This window comes from Salvelinus alpinus, chromosome 15 (genome assembly GCF_045679555.1).
Source record: "Salvelinus alpinus chromosome 15, SLU_Salpinus.1, whole genome shotgun sequence".
NCBI classification, from domain to species: domain Eukaryota; kingdom Metazoa; phylum Chordata; class Actinopteri; order Salmoniformes; family Salmonidae; genus Salvelinus; species Salvelinus alpinus.
Window position 1 is genome coordinate 21,975,607 of NC_092100.1, and position 16,172 is coordinate 21,991,778.

General features: G+C 40.6%; 2 protein-coding genes across 5 annotated transcripts; one reads left to right on the forward strand and one right to left on the reverse strand.

The window, feature by feature from the left end:
• Nucleotides 1–1,378: 1,378 nt before the first annotated feature.
• Nucleotides 1,379–7,120, reverse strand: LOC139539724 (mitochondrial coenzyme A transporter SLC25A42-like). Its single transcript, XM_071342923.1, has 8 exons — nucleotides 6,832–7,120; nucleotides 6,215–6,364; nucleotides 4,883–4,982; nucleotides 4,199–4,224; nucleotides 3,641–3,807; nucleotides 3,289–3,405; nucleotides 2,945–3,096; nucleotides 1,379–2,827 (listed from the first exon to the last, which is right to left on the reverse strand). The coding sequence occupies exons 2-8, from the start codon at nucleotides 6,293–6,295 to the stop codon at nucleotides 2,502–2,504; spliced, it is 969 nt and encodes a 322-aa protein (XP_071199024.1). The 5' UTR covers nucleotides 6,296–6,364; nucleotides 6,832–7,120; the 3' UTR covers nucleotides 1,379–2,501.
• Nucleotides 7,121–7,256: 136 nt separating this feature from the next.
• On the forward strand, nucleotides 7,257–15,972 carry LOC139539722 (MAU2 chromatid cohesion factor homolog). Of its 4 annotated transcripts, none has more exons than XM_071342919.1 (19): nucleotides 7,257–7,527; nucleotides 7,841–7,858; nucleotides 8,282–8,353; nucleotides 8,470–8,565; nucleotides 8,949–9,043; nucleotides 9,198–9,225; nucleotides 9,668–9,823; nucleotides 10,009–10,155; nucleotides 12,391–12,481; nucleotides 12,568–12,671; nucleotides 12,887–12,964; nucleotides 13,104–13,178; nucleotides 13,288–13,371; nucleotides 13,463–13,512; nucleotides 13,661–13,738; nucleotides 13,850–13,961; nucleotides 14,349–14,439; nucleotides 14,556–14,683; nucleotides 14,885–15,972. In XM_071342919.1, the coding sequence occupies exons 1-19, from the start codon at nucleotides 7,294–7,296 to the stop codon at nucleotides 14,957–14,959; spliced, it is 1,812 nt and encodes a 603-aa protein (XP_071199020.1). In that variant the 5' UTR covers nucleotides 7,257–7,293; the 3' UTR covers nucleotides 14,960–15,972. The 4 variants fall into 4 exon arrangements, with proteins under 4 accessions (XP_071199020.1, XP_071199021.1, XP_071199022.1 ...); XM_071342920.1 differs by having other exon boundaries at nucleotides 8,282–8,347; XM_071342921.1 differs by having other exon boundaries at nucleotides 7,258–7,527; nucleotides 13,104–13,169.
• Nucleotides 15,973–16,172: the final 200 nt, after the last annotated feature.

Sequence of the window (16,172 nt, forward strand, 5' to 3'; positions counted from 1 at the left end):
TTAATCCATGACGGCGTAGTGTGTTACTAATGGTTTTCTTTGAGACTGTGGTCCCAGCTCTCTTCAGGTCATTGACCAGGTCCTGCCGTGTAGTTCTGGGCTGATCCCTCACCTTCCTCATGATCATTGATGCCCCACGAGGTGAAATCTTGCATGGAGCCCCAGACCGAGGGTGATTGACCGTCATCTTGAACTTCTTCCATTTTCTAATAATTGCGCCAACAGTTGTTTCCTTCTCACCAAGCTGCTTGCCTATTGTCCTGTAGCCCATCCCAGCCTTGTGCAGGTCTACAATTTTATCCCTGATGTCCTTACACAGCTCTCTGGTCTTGGCCATTGTGGAGAGGTTGGAATCTGTTTGATTGAGTGTGTGGACAGGTGTCTTTTATACAGGTAACGAGTTCAAACAGGTGCAGTTAATACAGGTAATGAGTGGAGAACAGGAGGGCTTCTTAAAGAAAAACTAACAGGTCTGTGAGAGCCGGAATTCTTACTGGTTGGTAGGTGATCAAATACTTATGTCATGCAATAAAATGCAAATTAATTATTTAAAAATCATACAATGTGATTTTCTGGATTTTTGTTTTAGATTCCGTCTCTCACAGTTGAAGTGTACCTATGATAAAAATGACAGACCTCTACATGCTTTGTAAGTAGGAAAACCTGCAAAATCGGCAGTGTATCAAATACTTGTTCTCCCCACTGTATATCAAAGAAAGAACTCAAGGTTGAAAACTCTATAAAATGGTGCATGACTTGACTAAACTGCAGATATTCTGTGGCACTAGAAAGAGTGGCGTGGGTTTGCACTCAACTACATTGACATAGTAATATGTAGGAAATCCAACCAGTATATTGAAAATAAAAAATTTATGATATAAAATAGAAAGTGTTTGTGTGAGAGGATTTGTTCTGCACATTAGTGGGTGTATAAATGTGTAAAAAGGTATAGTTTCAGTAATGATCCTACTCAAACCCCACAGTGACCAGTGTGAAGGTCAAGGTAAGGCAGGGTGTAATCAGAAGCTGAACTATGTCCCATCAGGGGCTAACCTGAGGTTCACCAGGGGATACTGACAACTAGTGATGCTTATTTACATCAAACCACTGTCGCTCTGTGGCTGCACCGTCTCAGAGGTATAGCCGTAAAGGATAGGATCAAATATATCAATATATATATATCAAAATATGTCAAATAAAATGACAGATTTTGAAACAAAATACTATAAATGATCTAGAATTTTGCACATTTTATTTTAGGCTAAGCAATTATGACTTGACTTTTCAGCATAGTTAACTAGAATATTTCACTCTAGTATAGGCCAGGCTTTAGTTTGCTGATCACTTGGCTCCACCTTATGGACAAATAGAGATACTGTTACGAAAAAATATATTTTATTTCAAGTACAGTTCTGTTTTTCCTGTGTTTTATTGTACAACAGCTGATGAAACTAACACAATAGAAGTGTGAAAATGTGATCAGTGTTATTTTCTGAATGTTTACCAACCAGCCATAATCTACAGAGGAAATTCTAATCAGCAGGTTTGCATGGGCGGGGGTTTTGGCTTTCCATGCTCAACTCAACATGCAGTAAATTAGTTAATAGACCAATAATAACAACGACAGTTCCAAACCTCTCTGCCAATAACAGTTAGTTTTCAGTTTTCCCCTCCCCACTCAGAACACTAACAGACAGTCCTAGCAAACGTCTTCTTGAGAATTTTTTTGGGGGCTAAAAAGCAATATTTGGCCATTATGATAGAAAATATATTACATTAAGGTATTGTTACCCAAATGATTTGATATTGATATAAAAACAGCTGCGTTGGGCCTTTAAAATGTGCCCTTGCCAACATAATACCCCAATCTCAAACAAAGATCAGGCCTCGAAACAAAAAATCTTTCACATTGTCATACCTCTCATACTGCAGACATCTGCACACATCTACCCAGTTTGAGGACACTTATTTTGGCCCTAGCGCAGACACTCCATCCATCAACAGCAGGAGTGGGGATCTGGCTGTGCGTGCTTAATACGGATGTGCGTTTAAATAAACTGACAGCTTCTGCCTCCTCCTGTCTGTCCAGTACCACCCTCTCCTTAGAATTCCTATTTGACATGTCTACTGAGAGGATCCATATTGTGAGTAGACAGATCTGGTATATTATTGCCATTCTAGTCCCCAGGGGCACAGTCCCCAGGGGCACTTTGGTTTTAGAAGTGCGGGGGGCATATTTTTTGTACTTAAAAAAAAATCCAGTCAGAAAAACACTCCAAACAGCCTACCCGACCGCTCGGAGGCGTCCACATGGTCCTAAAGCACACCGTTGCCTCATTTTGTATCACAATCCAATGATAAAACTCGGGGGGACAAACATGCAATTTCAGAATGGGGGGGGCATGTACCCCTGTCCCCAGTGAAAGTTGCGCCCGTGCTAGTCCCTGTGAGCGAATGACTGGTCCCAACAGTGAGCTTCTCCTCTGGCTCCCCCTGCTGGCTCAGTATGTGAAGTATCCCAGCTGGTGCATCTTGTGCAGGAGGTTGTGCATAAGGTCAAAGGTGGTGAAGCTGACCCCCACAGCGATTGGCCCTTTGATCCAGTTCATACTGAGGCCCTTGTAGAGTCCACGCACCCCCCCTTCCTGCACCATGATCGTCTTCATGGTGCCCAGGACGCTGCCGTACTGTTGGCCCGTCACCCCGGCCGTCTGCATGCGTCGGCGAACCATGTCCAGAGGGTAAGAGGCCGACTGGCCGATCAGGCCGGCGCACGCACCGAACGCCAAACGCTCGTAAGAGTACGGCTGGGACCGCCTAGTTCTCTCTGGAGAGAGGGATTGGAGGAGAGAGAAAGAGAGGGATCAATTTAAGTGAATCTCAGCCCTTCATTAAAAAGTTGATTATCCAATAAAGATAATTATAATTTTTTTAAAGTCTGTACCTGCATGCAGTTTCTTGAGGGTCTCGTATGTGAAGAAGGTGATTCCTGAGTACGGGATCACTCCCAAGATGGTCGGGCAGAAGCCTCTGTATAGGGTCTTTATGCCCTCCTCCTGCATGATGCGCACAAAAACGTGCATGATGTTGCTGTACCTGCAACCGAAACAAGAACGATAAGAGAAGGATATTAACCTATAAGGATATTGATTAGGATAGTAATATGACCTATACTAACTTACAGTACATGCCTGTTGAACACTGAACAAGTGTGCAAAGGGGAGCCACATGCAGGTATGTTTTTACATTCAAAGATAAAAAATGACGAGCGTTATCGGAGTGCCCTACATTTGCCTGGGCGTCACCGCCATCCTGGCCCGCACCATGTCCAGGGGATAGGTGAGCATGACCGCCGTGGTGCCAGCCAATGATCCTGCCAGGAAACGTGGAAAAGGAGGCAGGGCTCTGAAAAAGACAAGATGGATTCCATCATGTTACAGAACATCTATGTTTTCTACAATGAATGCGTATCATTTGTATTATTAGGAATTGTCACAGTAGAGAAAATGGTTTGTTCTGTTCAAGAACGATCACTGAAGGGTTGCTTTGGAGGCTGATGGAGACCACCAGAGGTCAAATGGTGCTACATTAAACAGTGTGTGTATTTGCGATTCTTTACACTGATGGGTACTCTACTCACTTTCCCTGGAAGCCGTAGTATCTCCCCAGTATTCCCTTGTACTGGTCATGGGAGCAGAACTGGATGGCAGCGTAGGGGATGACCCGCACCATGGTGGCAGAGTTGCCCCTCCACAGGCTGAGGAAGCCATCTTTCATGTACGTACAATATATGAGTCTGAAAGCTTCCTGGGGGCACACACAGCAACACAATAATGCTACTGTACCTGTAGACTTCCAGTCATTGCGCTAACGCTGGTTAGCGTTCGCCCACGAAACTACCGCTAACTTCCTTCATACTGTACACAGAGACATAAAAATGGTATCCACTAATTCATCTGACCCTGGGTAAGTAGAACAAGGGCTTAAGCGTAGTATCCCTTTAACACTAACTCAACACACCTTGGGGCAAATCCTACCTTTTTCACTTAGTCATGCATTGAAGTCAATGGGAGACTAGGTGAATTTTTTATTTAAGTGGAAGTTAGGATTCACCCATATGGCAGCATGCGTACTAAACATCAAGTACATCTTTATTTAGTGTAATGCAAGTTATATAGGAGACTTGTAATAGACTCACCTTAGCAGAGAATTTTTGTGAGGATACTAAAGTAGGAGGAAGAAAATATGTATTAAGACATAATAACTGGTAAAGATACCAACAATGAAATATGTATTTAGCATAATAACTGGTAAAGATACCAACAATGAAATATGTATTAAGGCATAATAACTGTTAAAGATAATAACAATGAAATATGTATTAAGGCACAATAACTGGTAAAGATAATAACAATGAAATATGTATTAAGACATAATAACTGGTAAAGATAATAACAATGAAATATGTATTAAGGCATAATAACTGGTAAAGATAATAACAATGAAATATGTAATAAGACATAATAACTGGTAAAGATAATAACAATGAAATATGTATTAAGGCATAATAACTGGTAAAGATAATAACAATGAAATATATATTAAGACATAATAACTGGTAAAGATAATAACAATGAAATATGTATTAAGGCATAATAACTGGTAAAGATAATAACAATGAAATATGTATTAAGACATAATAACTGGTAAAGATACCAACAATAAAATATGTATTAAGACATAATAACTGGTAAAGATAATAACAATGAAATATGTATTTAGCATAATAACTGGTAAAGATAATAACAATCAAATAAGTATTTCCGAAGGGAACCCCTACTTTGTGTTCCTAATGCATGTTCTTCCAGAGAAATGGACTTACCTTGGAAGATGATCTTGGTTCTGTCCAGGGGGGCTATGAATGTTTTGGCCACAGCACCTGCGGACGCTCCACATAGCAGGGTGTCCAACACTGTCAATCTCTGCACACAGAAAGAAACACTGAGTACTCAACTTCACACAGGACACGAAAGACAAACACACTTTGAAATGATATCAGTCAAAAACATATTCCATAACTCACACCCCTGCAGTAATGGAGACTCTAACATGGCATTATCACTGGCTGCAGATATAGGCTAAAGGTATCAGATGGAAAGACATGTAGGCTTAAGGTTTCTTATGTGCTTGGACTGCCAGAGTGTAATCTGAACTGTCTTTCTGCAGATTCCTAACCCACTTTACAGTAGACTTTAGTAAACCTCTACACCATTTATACATTTCTTCATGTTCAAGTTTTATTGTCACATGCAGAAGTACAGTGAAATGCTTAACTTGTGACCTTTACCCAACAGTGCAGTAATCAATATTTAAATTGTATAACTAATAAAATAAATAAAATATATATTTATTTTATTTAACTAGGCAAGTCAGTTAAGAACAAATTCGTATTTACAATGATGGCCTACCCCAGTCAAACCCTAACCCAGACAACGCTGGGCCAATTGTGCGCCACACTATGGGACTCCCAATCACGGCCGGTTGTGATACAGCCTGGAATCAAACCAGGGTCTGTAGTGATGCCTCTAGCACTGAGATGCAGTGCCTTAGACTGCTGCGCCACAATATGTTCTTATAGTCATAATACAGCGTAGTAATGCACCATGATGTCCTGACCTGCATGATCCTGCTATAAACAGTTATGTGGTATGTAGGCCTGCCTGACTGGAATTAGTTTATTTAACCTTTATTTAACTAGGCAAGTCAGTTATTCTTATAAGTTATAAGCAATATAAGTTATTCTTATTTACATTGACAGCCTACCAAAAGGCAAAAGGCCTCATGCGGGGATGGGGGCTGGGATTAAAAATATAAATTCAATTAAATAAAAATATAGGACAAAACACACATCACGACAAGAGAGACAACACAACACTACATAAAGAGAGACCTAAGTATGGCAGCAACACATGACAACACAGCATGGTAGCAACACAACATGACAACAACATGGTAGCAACCAACACAACATGGCAGCAGCACAACATGGTAGATGCACAAAACAGGGTACAAACATTATTGGGCACAGACAACAGCACAAAGGGCAAGAAGGTAGAGACAACAATACATCACGCAAAGCAGCCACAACTGTCAAATGCAACTCTGCTTCAGGGAAAACCCCCGAGGTAGGGGCTGGGGGCTGAGGGGGACTCACTTTAGCATGGCTGGAGGGAGGGAGAGACAGAACTGCAGCCTGGGGCAGTGCTCTCTGGTGGCCCTGCACTGTATGGGCCATGTGTGCCCTTGATCACAACAACCAGTAGGCCTATCTATGACAATCAGTCAGCCAACACCAGACAATCCACTGCAGGAGACATAAAAATTGTGATTAACAACAAACCCTCCCACTTCATAGATGAGCTCTGTGTCACCGTTATTAAATATGCTGTTAAATACAGTTATTGGAAATGTATCAACTTCTATACTAGCAAAGCATTAGATGTAGCCAAATATAAATACATAATATCATATATTTTACTTGTAAAACAGTACATCGAAATGACCCATTATAATAGCTTCACATTTAATATATGTACATTTTATATAGCTGAGTTTATTCAACTCTACGATATATACATCTGGATGGAAGATATCCATATTACAGGGATCTAAACTGGAGCTACCTATTTAAGAGATGTATTACAAATAAGTAATGTAGGGATTCAGAGTGACATAAGTACTCAATATTATTATCATAATCAATCAATGCAAGGAAAATGTAAACATTGCTGCACACCAGGCTGAAATGAATGCGCATAACAAATCCTTCACCTTTAATCTGCTTTACTGTGTGTGTGTTTGATGAAGATCCGGCAAATCTTCCAAATTATTTCACATTCAATGGTTAACTCTACTGTCGTCTTCCGTCCATATTTCCTTGTTTGTTTGCTGTTGTTCTGTCAATCTCTGTGGTTTTGCAACGCCGCCGTCTATTTGTCAGTCTTTCACACCGTTGACGAGGTTTTGACTAGATTGACGATTCTCCCAAACTGAGACAGGCGGTGGTTTAAATCTAGGTGTTGTCTGCCTAAAAGTTATTGGAGTTTTTCTCGCTCACGAGATTATTATAGCACGTACGGCACGTACTTGTTTTGGACTACAAATATAGATTATGACGGCACGTACTTGTTTTGGACTACAGGTACCATAGATGTTTTCAAAAACCAAGATCTCGCTTGTAGTCGAAAACACGCGAGGGTGACACGGTGCTCAATAGTTGTTGTTATTGGGAAAATGGCGTCCAACGTAGAGGCCCCGGAATCTTGGTACCTCGCCCTTCTTGGCTTTGCAGAACATTTCCGCACCTCAAGCCCACCCAAAATTCGTCTGTGTGTACATTGTCTTCAAGCTGTTTTCCAGTTTAAACCTCCGCAAAGGGTTGAGGCAAGAACTCATCTTCAACTAGGCTCGGTCCTCTATCATCATACGAAGAACAGTGAGCTCGCGCGGAGCCACTTGGAGAAAGCGGTGAGGAGGGAGAGTTTGAGAAAGCTCGAGGATGGAGTCAGAGATGCGCTAATCGGGGTCTCCTATAGTCAAATGGGAAAAAGTTGTATTGCTAGCTTTAGATCCTGACCCTTTGATAATTTCATTCATATGTAATTGCATTCAGAATAGTATTTGTTAGTTAGCTCGCATGATATTTTAGCCGCCAGTCCTATTGCATCTACTGTAACGTTAGCTAGCTTCACTGTGTTACAAGTTGCTAACAGTTGATTACTTTGACTAAGTTATGCATCTATAATGTGTATTTTGTCTCTAACATCTCTTTTATTTTTAGTGGTTCATTTCACAACAAGTATCCTTTTCAATGATATGGTTTCAACCCCAACACTAGCTGGGGACCAACACAGAGCGTAGTCCTCTGAAACTCAGTTGGTAGAGTATGGGTTGTGGGATCGATTTGCGTACGTAAAATGTATGCATGCATGACTGTAAGTCGCATTGGATAAAAGCGTTTGTTAAATGACATATAGTATATTACCAACTAGCATTACAATGTGCAATTCTTCAGAACATTTCTCAGATATGTGTTTGCTGCTCCAAGCACATCTCAGTAGTCAAATTACATGTCAAGATTGTGCATATTGCTAGGTATTATTCCAGCAATGTTGGAGCTAGAAACACAAGCATTTCACTGCACCAGTGATAACATTTGCAAATCTGTGTACCTGACCAATACACTTTGATTTGATGAGGTTTCCTTCATGGAATATCTCAGATCCCACAGTTTGAAGATGTTAAATTTGAGGCTGCAAGTCTTTTATCAGAACTCTACTGTCAGCAGGTACCGGTAAATAAAGCTAAAATACATTTTAAATCTTTTGCTGTCTGGAGATCCATTTGAAAAACATGTTTATATGCAAGTGTAAGGTAGAGTAGTTATGACTCTACATGTTCTGTTTTCAGAATCTGGTGGATTCTGCAAAGCCTTTACTTCGAAAGGCAATTCAGATCTCACAGCAGACTCCCTATTGGCACTGCCGCCTGCTGTTTCAACTGGCGGTACGTTGTGTCGTGCTTTATTGTAAATACTGACTGAACTGAATAGTTGTATTTTTTTTAACCCTTATTTTACCAGGTAAATTGACTGAGAACACATTCTCATTTACAGCCATGACCTGAGGAATAGTTATAGGGGAAAGGAGGGGGGATGAATGAGCCAATTGGAAGTTGGGTATGATTGGGGCCAGATTGGGAATTTAGCCAGGGCACCAGGGTTAACACCCCTACTCTTACGGTAAGTGCCATGGGATCTTTAGTGACTACAGAGAGTCAGGTCACCCGTTTAACGTCCCATCTGATAGACGGCACCTTTCTGTTGGATGTTTGGTTGTAGACTGATACATTGCAATGCATTGAATTTCTCTTTTTTTTAACCCTATCAGCAACTGCACACTCTAGAGAAGGACCTTGTGTCTGCATGTGACCTCCTGGGTGTCGGTGCTGAGTACGCCAGAGTGGTGGGCTCGGAATATACCAGGTGCTGTAACCTTGATGCTATGAACTATTTACTTTTTATGTCCACATTGATTCATCATTGAAACAAGAGCGATGTTATTCAACATGCCCTCCAATAGACTTCATTTACATTTACCTATAACGATAGACTGAATAGGTGATGTCTGCTTTCACAGAGCGTTGTTTCTCCTGAGTAAAGGAATGGTAAGTCTCAAATTCTTTGTTATGAAAATGCATAATTTTGAATGGCTGTCTTTTGCATTTAATAAGGGTAAACAGATATCTTGAGTATGTTATGCACTTAAAGGGATACTTCAGGATTTTGGCAATGAGGCCCATTATCTATTACCCCAGAGTCAGATGAACTTGTGGATACAATTTTTAATGTCTCTGCGTCCAGAATGAAGGAAGTTAGAGGTAGTTTCGCAATATACCATAGACGTCCTTCCAGTCTGCGCTAGCACTAGTTGGCAATTTCCTTCAAACTGCACACAGAAGCATAACAATGGTATCCACGTGTTCATCTGACTCTGGGGAGGGTCTCATTGCCAAAATTCCAAAGTATCCCTTTTAAAGGATGGAAATAAAAAATAATTTTGCACTGGATAGTCTTTACCATAATGTGTATTTTTGTCCTGTGTATCAGCTCCTACTGATGGAGAGGAAGCTGGGGGAGGTGCACCCTCTGCTCACTCTGTGTGGGACCATCGTGGAGAACTGGCAGGGAAACCCCATCCAGAAAGAGTCTCTTAGGGTCTTCTTTCTGGTGCTGCAGGTCACACACTACCTGGACGCTGGACAGGTAAGGACTCCTCTTGGCTAAGACCAAGGTGCACAACGCTTGTCAAGGACAGTGAATTAAGGACACCTATGACAACAGGGGTGCACCCCTGTTCAAAAATAAATACTTTCCCTGTAGTTTGTATCGTAATTGTTAAGTAGTTGCATTGATAGTGAACCACCCCTTCCTTACGTTGTGTGCTGCAGGTGAAGAGTGTGAAGCCCTGTCTGAAGCAGCTGCAGCAGTGCATCCAGACTATCTCTACACTCCACGACGATGAGATCCTGCCCAGTAACCCGGCTGACCTCTTCCACTGGCTGCCCAAAGAGCACATGTGTGTTCTTGTCTACCTGGTGAGCCCAATCTCTTCCTCATTCACCTGATGCCTGAGGACTGATTCCACCCTAGATACTTGTGCAGATCTGAAAGGATTGGATGGCTATACTGTGGTAATATCAACATGTTACATGGTAATAACTAGTGCAGGAATGATCCCAGTATCCCGATAGTAAACAAAACACAATGCGTCTTTACTAATCTTGTAAACAAACATCATCATGTTTTCATCCAGAGTAAAATGTATTTATTTTACAAGCTATTGTACACAATATTCTACATACAGCAGGTTCTTAAAACCTCTCTAGGGTACGTGAGACGTTAGCCCACCTCTTCAACAGCCAGTGAAAGTGCAGGGCGCCAAATTCAAAACAACAGAAATCCCATAATTAAAATTCCTCAAACATACATGTATTTTACACCATTTTAAAGATACACTTGTTGTAAATCCAGCCACAGTGTCCAATTTCAAAAAAGCTTTACGACGAAAGCAAACCAAACGATTATGTTAGGTGAGTGCCTATTCACAGAATAGCACAGCCATTTTTCCAGCCAAAGAGAGGATTCACAAAAAGCAGAAATATAGATAAAATTAATCACTAACCTTTGATGATCTTCATCAGATGACACTCATAGGACATCTTGTTACACAATACATGTATGTTTTGTTCGGTAAAATTCATATTTATATCCAAAAATATGAGTTTACATTGGCGCCTTACGCTCAGAAGTCACAAAACATCCTTTGATTTTGCAGAGAGCCACATCAATTTACAGGAATACTCATAATAAACATTGCTAAAAGATACAACTGTTATGCATGGAATTTTAGATGCACTTCTCCTTAATGCAACCGCTGTGTCAGAGTTTTAAAAAGCTTTACGAAAAAAGCAAACGGTGCAATAATCTGAGTTGGCGCTCAGAGCCCAATCAAGACACAAATATAGCCGCCATATTATGCAGTCAACAGAAGTCAGAAGTAACAATATAAACATTCACTTACCTTTGATCTTCATCAGAATGCACTCCCAGGAATCCCAGTTCCACAATAAATGTTTGTTTTGTTCGATAATGTCCATCATTTATGTCCAAATTCCTCCTTGTTGTTCTAGCGTTCAGTACACTTTCCAAACTCACGACGCGTGGGCAGGTCCAGCGGAAAGTACGGACGAAAAGTTAAAAAAGTTATATTACAGTCCGTAAAAACATGAGAAACAAAGTATTGAATCAATCTTTAGGATGTTTTTAACATCATTTTTCAATAATGTTCCAACCGGAGTATTCCTGTGTCTTCAGAATTGCGATGGAACAGAGCTTGCTCTCACGTGAACGCGCATGGTCAGAGCATGGTCACTTCATGGCAGACCTGACTCATTCCTCTCTCCTTCGGCCCCACTAAACAGTAGAGGCATCAGACAAGGTTCTAACGACTGTTGACATCTTGTGGAAGCCTTAGGAAGTGCAACATTACCAATATCCCACTGTATCTTCAATAGGAGCTGAGTTGAAAATCGATCAACATCATATTTCTCACTTCCTGGTTGGATTTTTTCACAGGTTTTTGCCTGCCTGATGAGTTCTGTTATACTCAGACATCATTCAAACAGTTTTAGAAACTTCAGAGTGTTTTCTATTCAAATCTACTAATAATATGCATATTCTAACTTTTATGGCTTTGTAGCAGGCCGTTTACTCTGGGCATGCTTTTCATCCGGACGTGTATACTGCCCCCTACCCCAAAGAAGTTAAAGGTGTGCTTCGTGTTTTCATTTTTGCCATGGATAAACTATTGCAATACTGTATCGTCACAGCCTTAGTAATAACCAGGGTTGGGTAGGTTACTTACTAAATGTAATCCGTTAGTTACTCGTTACCTGTCCAAAATTGTAGTCCGTAACGTAACTTTTGGATTACCCAAACTCATATTTAATCTGACTTGCCCCTTAAGAGGCATTAGAAGAAGACAAAAAGGATCCACCAAACGCATTTGGTGTGTCATCATAGTGGTCAGACTCGCTCAGGTGGAACAAACCTTTTTTCAATGCTGAATTTGTCACAGAGAAAACAGAAAGTAATCCAAGAGGTAATCATCAATTTTTTTCCAAAAGTATTTGTAATCTGATTACAATATTTTTGCTGGTAATGGATTAAAAAATAATTATATAAATAAAAAAAATCCGATTGCATAGCTGATTACATGTAATCAGATATTCCCCAACCCTGGTAATAACCTTGTTCTCTATATGTTCCAGGTGACTGTCATGCACTCCATGCAAGCAGGGTATTTGGAGAAGGCACAGAAATACACAGACAAAGCACTCATGCAGCTTGAGAAACTAAAAAGTATGTGATTTGAAGCCCACTTATCTCACCTCTGTTTAACACTCACTGTTGTCTAAAAGGTCTTCTTGGCTCAACCTCTATTTCAGTGCTGGACAGCAGTCCCATCCTCTCCACTTTCCAGGTCATTCTGCTGGAGCACATCATCATGTGCCGACTAGTCACTGGTCACAAGGCCACCGCATTACAAGAGGTAGTATAGAACCAACTGTTGACCCATTTTTATTTCTGTTCAACTTTACTCATTCACTCTGAAATGAAGTTATAGTGGAATGTTAAAAGTTTAATCAAAGTAGCTACGGAACTATATGATAGGCATTTTTGTGCCCATTGGCAGTTGAGATAGGATAGAGATTAGGAGCACCATGTCATTTATGAGGATGATTACTTTTTCTCCCCGTATCCCAGATCTCCCAGGTCTGCCAACTGTGCCAACAGTCCCCCAGGTTATTCACCAATCACGCTGCCCAGCTTCACACTCTACTAGTGAGTATTTTAAACCTTCACCCAGAAGACATACCCTCAATTCACTGCCTTGAATAACAGTTACCACCCCACTTCTGTAACTGGGGCTACTGTATCTCTAAAACACTCAACTTTGTGTATATGCTGTTCCATTTCTCAGGGCCTGTATTGCATATCTGTCAACTGTATGGACAATGCAGAGGCACAGTTCACCGCCGCTTTGCGGGTAAGTGACGTAAGTCGTAACGCTAAGCTTATTATACGGGTTTATGTCTGCATGTGTTTAATATGTTTTACATTGTCACATTTGTGATGGTGAGTAAATCTGTGTGTTTTTTTCCCAGCTAACCACACACCAGGAGCTGTGGGCGTTCATTGTAACAAACCTGGCCAGCGTCTACATCAGGGAAGGAAACAGACACCAGGAGGTTGGTAGATACACATACACACACACACACACTATTCATTTTTACTCAAAATAAATTGTCAACTGTATTAACTTTGTTCTTTCTTTTAAAGCTCTACAGTCTCCTTGAGAGAATAAACCCTGATCACAACTTTCCTGTGAGGTGTGTAAGCGCGTATTGCATAACAGATTTTAATGGTTACTCAATCTTGCTCATCAGAACCAAATACCTTATTTTTTAAGGCTACGTGTGCAGCCTGTTGGTGAGAAGGTGTATTGACTTCGAGTTGACTGATGTGTGTTTGTTGCAGCTCTCACTGTCTCCGCGCTGCAGCCTTCTACGTCCGAGGACTCTTGTCCTTCTTTCAAGGACGCTACAACGAGGCCAAGTAAGTCTCCCCCACCTCTTTTACTGAGTTGCTGAGAAGTGTCCCATAAGTTCCTCAAACTTTCAGTGGGAATTGGGAAATAATAATTTCATAATGATATTCTTATTGCAGACGGTTCCTTAGAGAAACTCTGAAGATGTCCAACGCGGAGGACCTGAATAGACTGACAGCCTGCTCACTGGTTCTGCTAGGCCATATATTCTATGTACTGGGAAACCACAGGGTAAGATCACTCCACAATGGTCACAAATGGAACTTTTGCCAGAAACGTCTACCCTCCCCCTGTTGGTTTATTTATTGGTATATTCGGATCCCCATGAGCCTTTGCTGAAGCAGCATCTATTATTCCCGGGGTCCACAAGTAACAAGACACTGATAGACTGATAGACTAGGAAACAAGGTCACACAAATTTAAAATACAACGATATACTAAAAATAAAAACATAATGGTACAAAGAATACAACAAAAAATGTGTGCCTGTGTCCCTTATACAAACCTTTCACCTTTTTTTGTCCATGCCGTACTGTTTATACATTTTATTCAACGTGTTTGCGGCAAAATATTTTGCTTCTGTAGGTTGCATAACAATATGTTGTTGTTTTTCTCCAGGAGAGCAACAACATGGTGGTTCCAGCGATGCAGCTGGCCAGCAAGATCCCTGACATGTCTGTTCAGCTGTGGTCCTCGGCCCTTTTAAAAGGTATGCCCACACCTGCACATTTTCTTTCTTTGGTTTGAGCTTCATTACTCCCTACTAGGCTTAAAGTATTTGAGGTAGGTTTCCTTGACCACATTGTTTTTGTCTTGTCCTTGTAGATCTGAATAAGGCCCTGGGAAACACCATAGATGCCCATGAAGCAGCTCAGATGCACCAGAACTTCTCGCAGCAGCTTCTCCAAGACCACATCGCTGCCTGCAGCCTCCCCGAACACAACCTCATCAGCGTACGTATCAACTTATCCATGTTAACTTTTTATCTTTCATTATTACTGCCATCAAAGTTGTGGTTTGTAGATCGATGATATAGCTTGTTTAGCTGTGTTTTTCTGTCTGTCCTTTGTCTTCTCTATCAATCTGTATGACTGTCTGTCTGGCTCAGATGGGTAATTAACAACTCTAATCTGTCTCTCTCTTCTCTGTGACAGTGGACGGACGGCCCACCACCTGAGCAGTTTCAAGCCCAGAACGGCCCAACATCCAGCCTGGCCAGCCTGCTATGAGCACCAGGCTCGTAACACAAGGGCTGCCTTCCTAAAGGCCTCAAAGATGTCTAGAATTGAACCATAGTTTCTTTCTGTCTTAGGAAAATTTGAGGGGGAGTGTGAAAACATTGTAGCAGTTATATGAATAAGGTATTCAAGGTTTTTTTCTCTCCAGCTTTTCTTTGTATGAATGCAATTTCTTCTCATGCATGGAAGTTCCTGATATTGATTTACTCTACACGTGTTGCTAACCATCTGCTGAAGATTTTCACAGCTTCATTGTTTTCTACCACCCCCATCCCATCCTCATGAATTAGTGTAGGTACAATTGCCATCACTTCTCATGTATTGAACCAGTAACATGTTTTGTTTCATGCTAAGTTTGGACTTGGATCTGAATGTTAACTGGGTAGTGTTGTTGAGCTCAACAGTTTGAATTTCTTGCTGAAAGACTGCAAGTGAGAATAGCGAAATAATTGAATGTTCAAGTGCAGTTACTTAATGGAACAGCAGGTGTCCCTGTTGAGCTTTGCTTTGAAAAACCTGCTTTGAGAGATTTTGTTAAATTTGGCCTGTCATAGATTAGCAAGATGCATCACAAACTCATCTGTTTTCTGTACATATGAACTATAGTTAATTTAATTTCCATAGATCATGAAGTTGGACATTTTATGAACATACAAGGAACCTCAGATAAAAAAAATCTATGCTACTTTTTGTAATATTAGAATTTGTCTTTATAGTTCTAGTTAAGGGTTTTCTTGACAATACATTATATCGATATGCGACATACGAAACCTTTATTGTACAGTGACATTTTATAACGTAAATGTAGTCTAGTGTGTAATGAATTTTAAACTCTCAAGATGTAGTACTCCAACTCAATGCTTGGCATTTAAGTCAATCTTAATGAGTAGACACATCAGAAGCTTGAGTACTTGCCATATTCTATTCAATGCCTATACTTTTATTGCTTGTTTCAATAATTTTTCTGACTAAAGTCAGAATAAACATGGTATTTGCAACCATAATTTTGCATTGTTTGAGAATGATTGTCAGTGGGTGATCTTAGCTATCTTTAATTCAAAAAAATTTAACTTTTCTGACAAATGTACTGAAAATACAACATGCATACAAGTAGCATATAATGATTTCATACCATGATAACTATTTATGAAAGATATTTATGTCCACATGGTCCATAGATGAGAATGCAATTCACTAAGTTAAT

Bases quoted from the DNA above. Each gene is read 5' to 3' on its own strand.
- LOC139539724 (XM_071342923.1), bottom strand. From the start codon at position 6,295: ATGGCCCATACAGTGCAGGGCCACCAGAGAGCACTGCCCCAGGCTGCA. The intron at 4,983-6,214 runs GTGAGTCCCCCT...TTCTGTGTGCAG, and splicing joins CTCCCTCCAGCCATGCTAAA to AGATTGACAGTGTTGGACAC. The intron at 2,828-2,944 runs GTACAGACTTTA...CCCTCTCTCCAG, and splicing joins CCTCAAGAAACTGCATGCAG to AGAGAACTAGGCGGTCCCAG.
- LOC139539722 (XM_071342919.1), top strand. From the start codon at position 7,294: ATGGCGTCCAACGTAGAGGCCCCGGAATCTTGGTACCTCGCCCTTCTT. The intron at 13,179-13,287 runs GTAAGTCGTAAC...TTTTTTTCCCAG, and splicing joins CCGCTTTGCGGGTAAGTGAC to CTAACCACACACCAGGAGCT. The intron at 13,372-13,462 runs GTTGGTAGATAC...TTTCTTTTAAAG, and splicing joins AAGGAAACAGACACCAGGAG to CTCTACAGTCTCCTTGAGAG.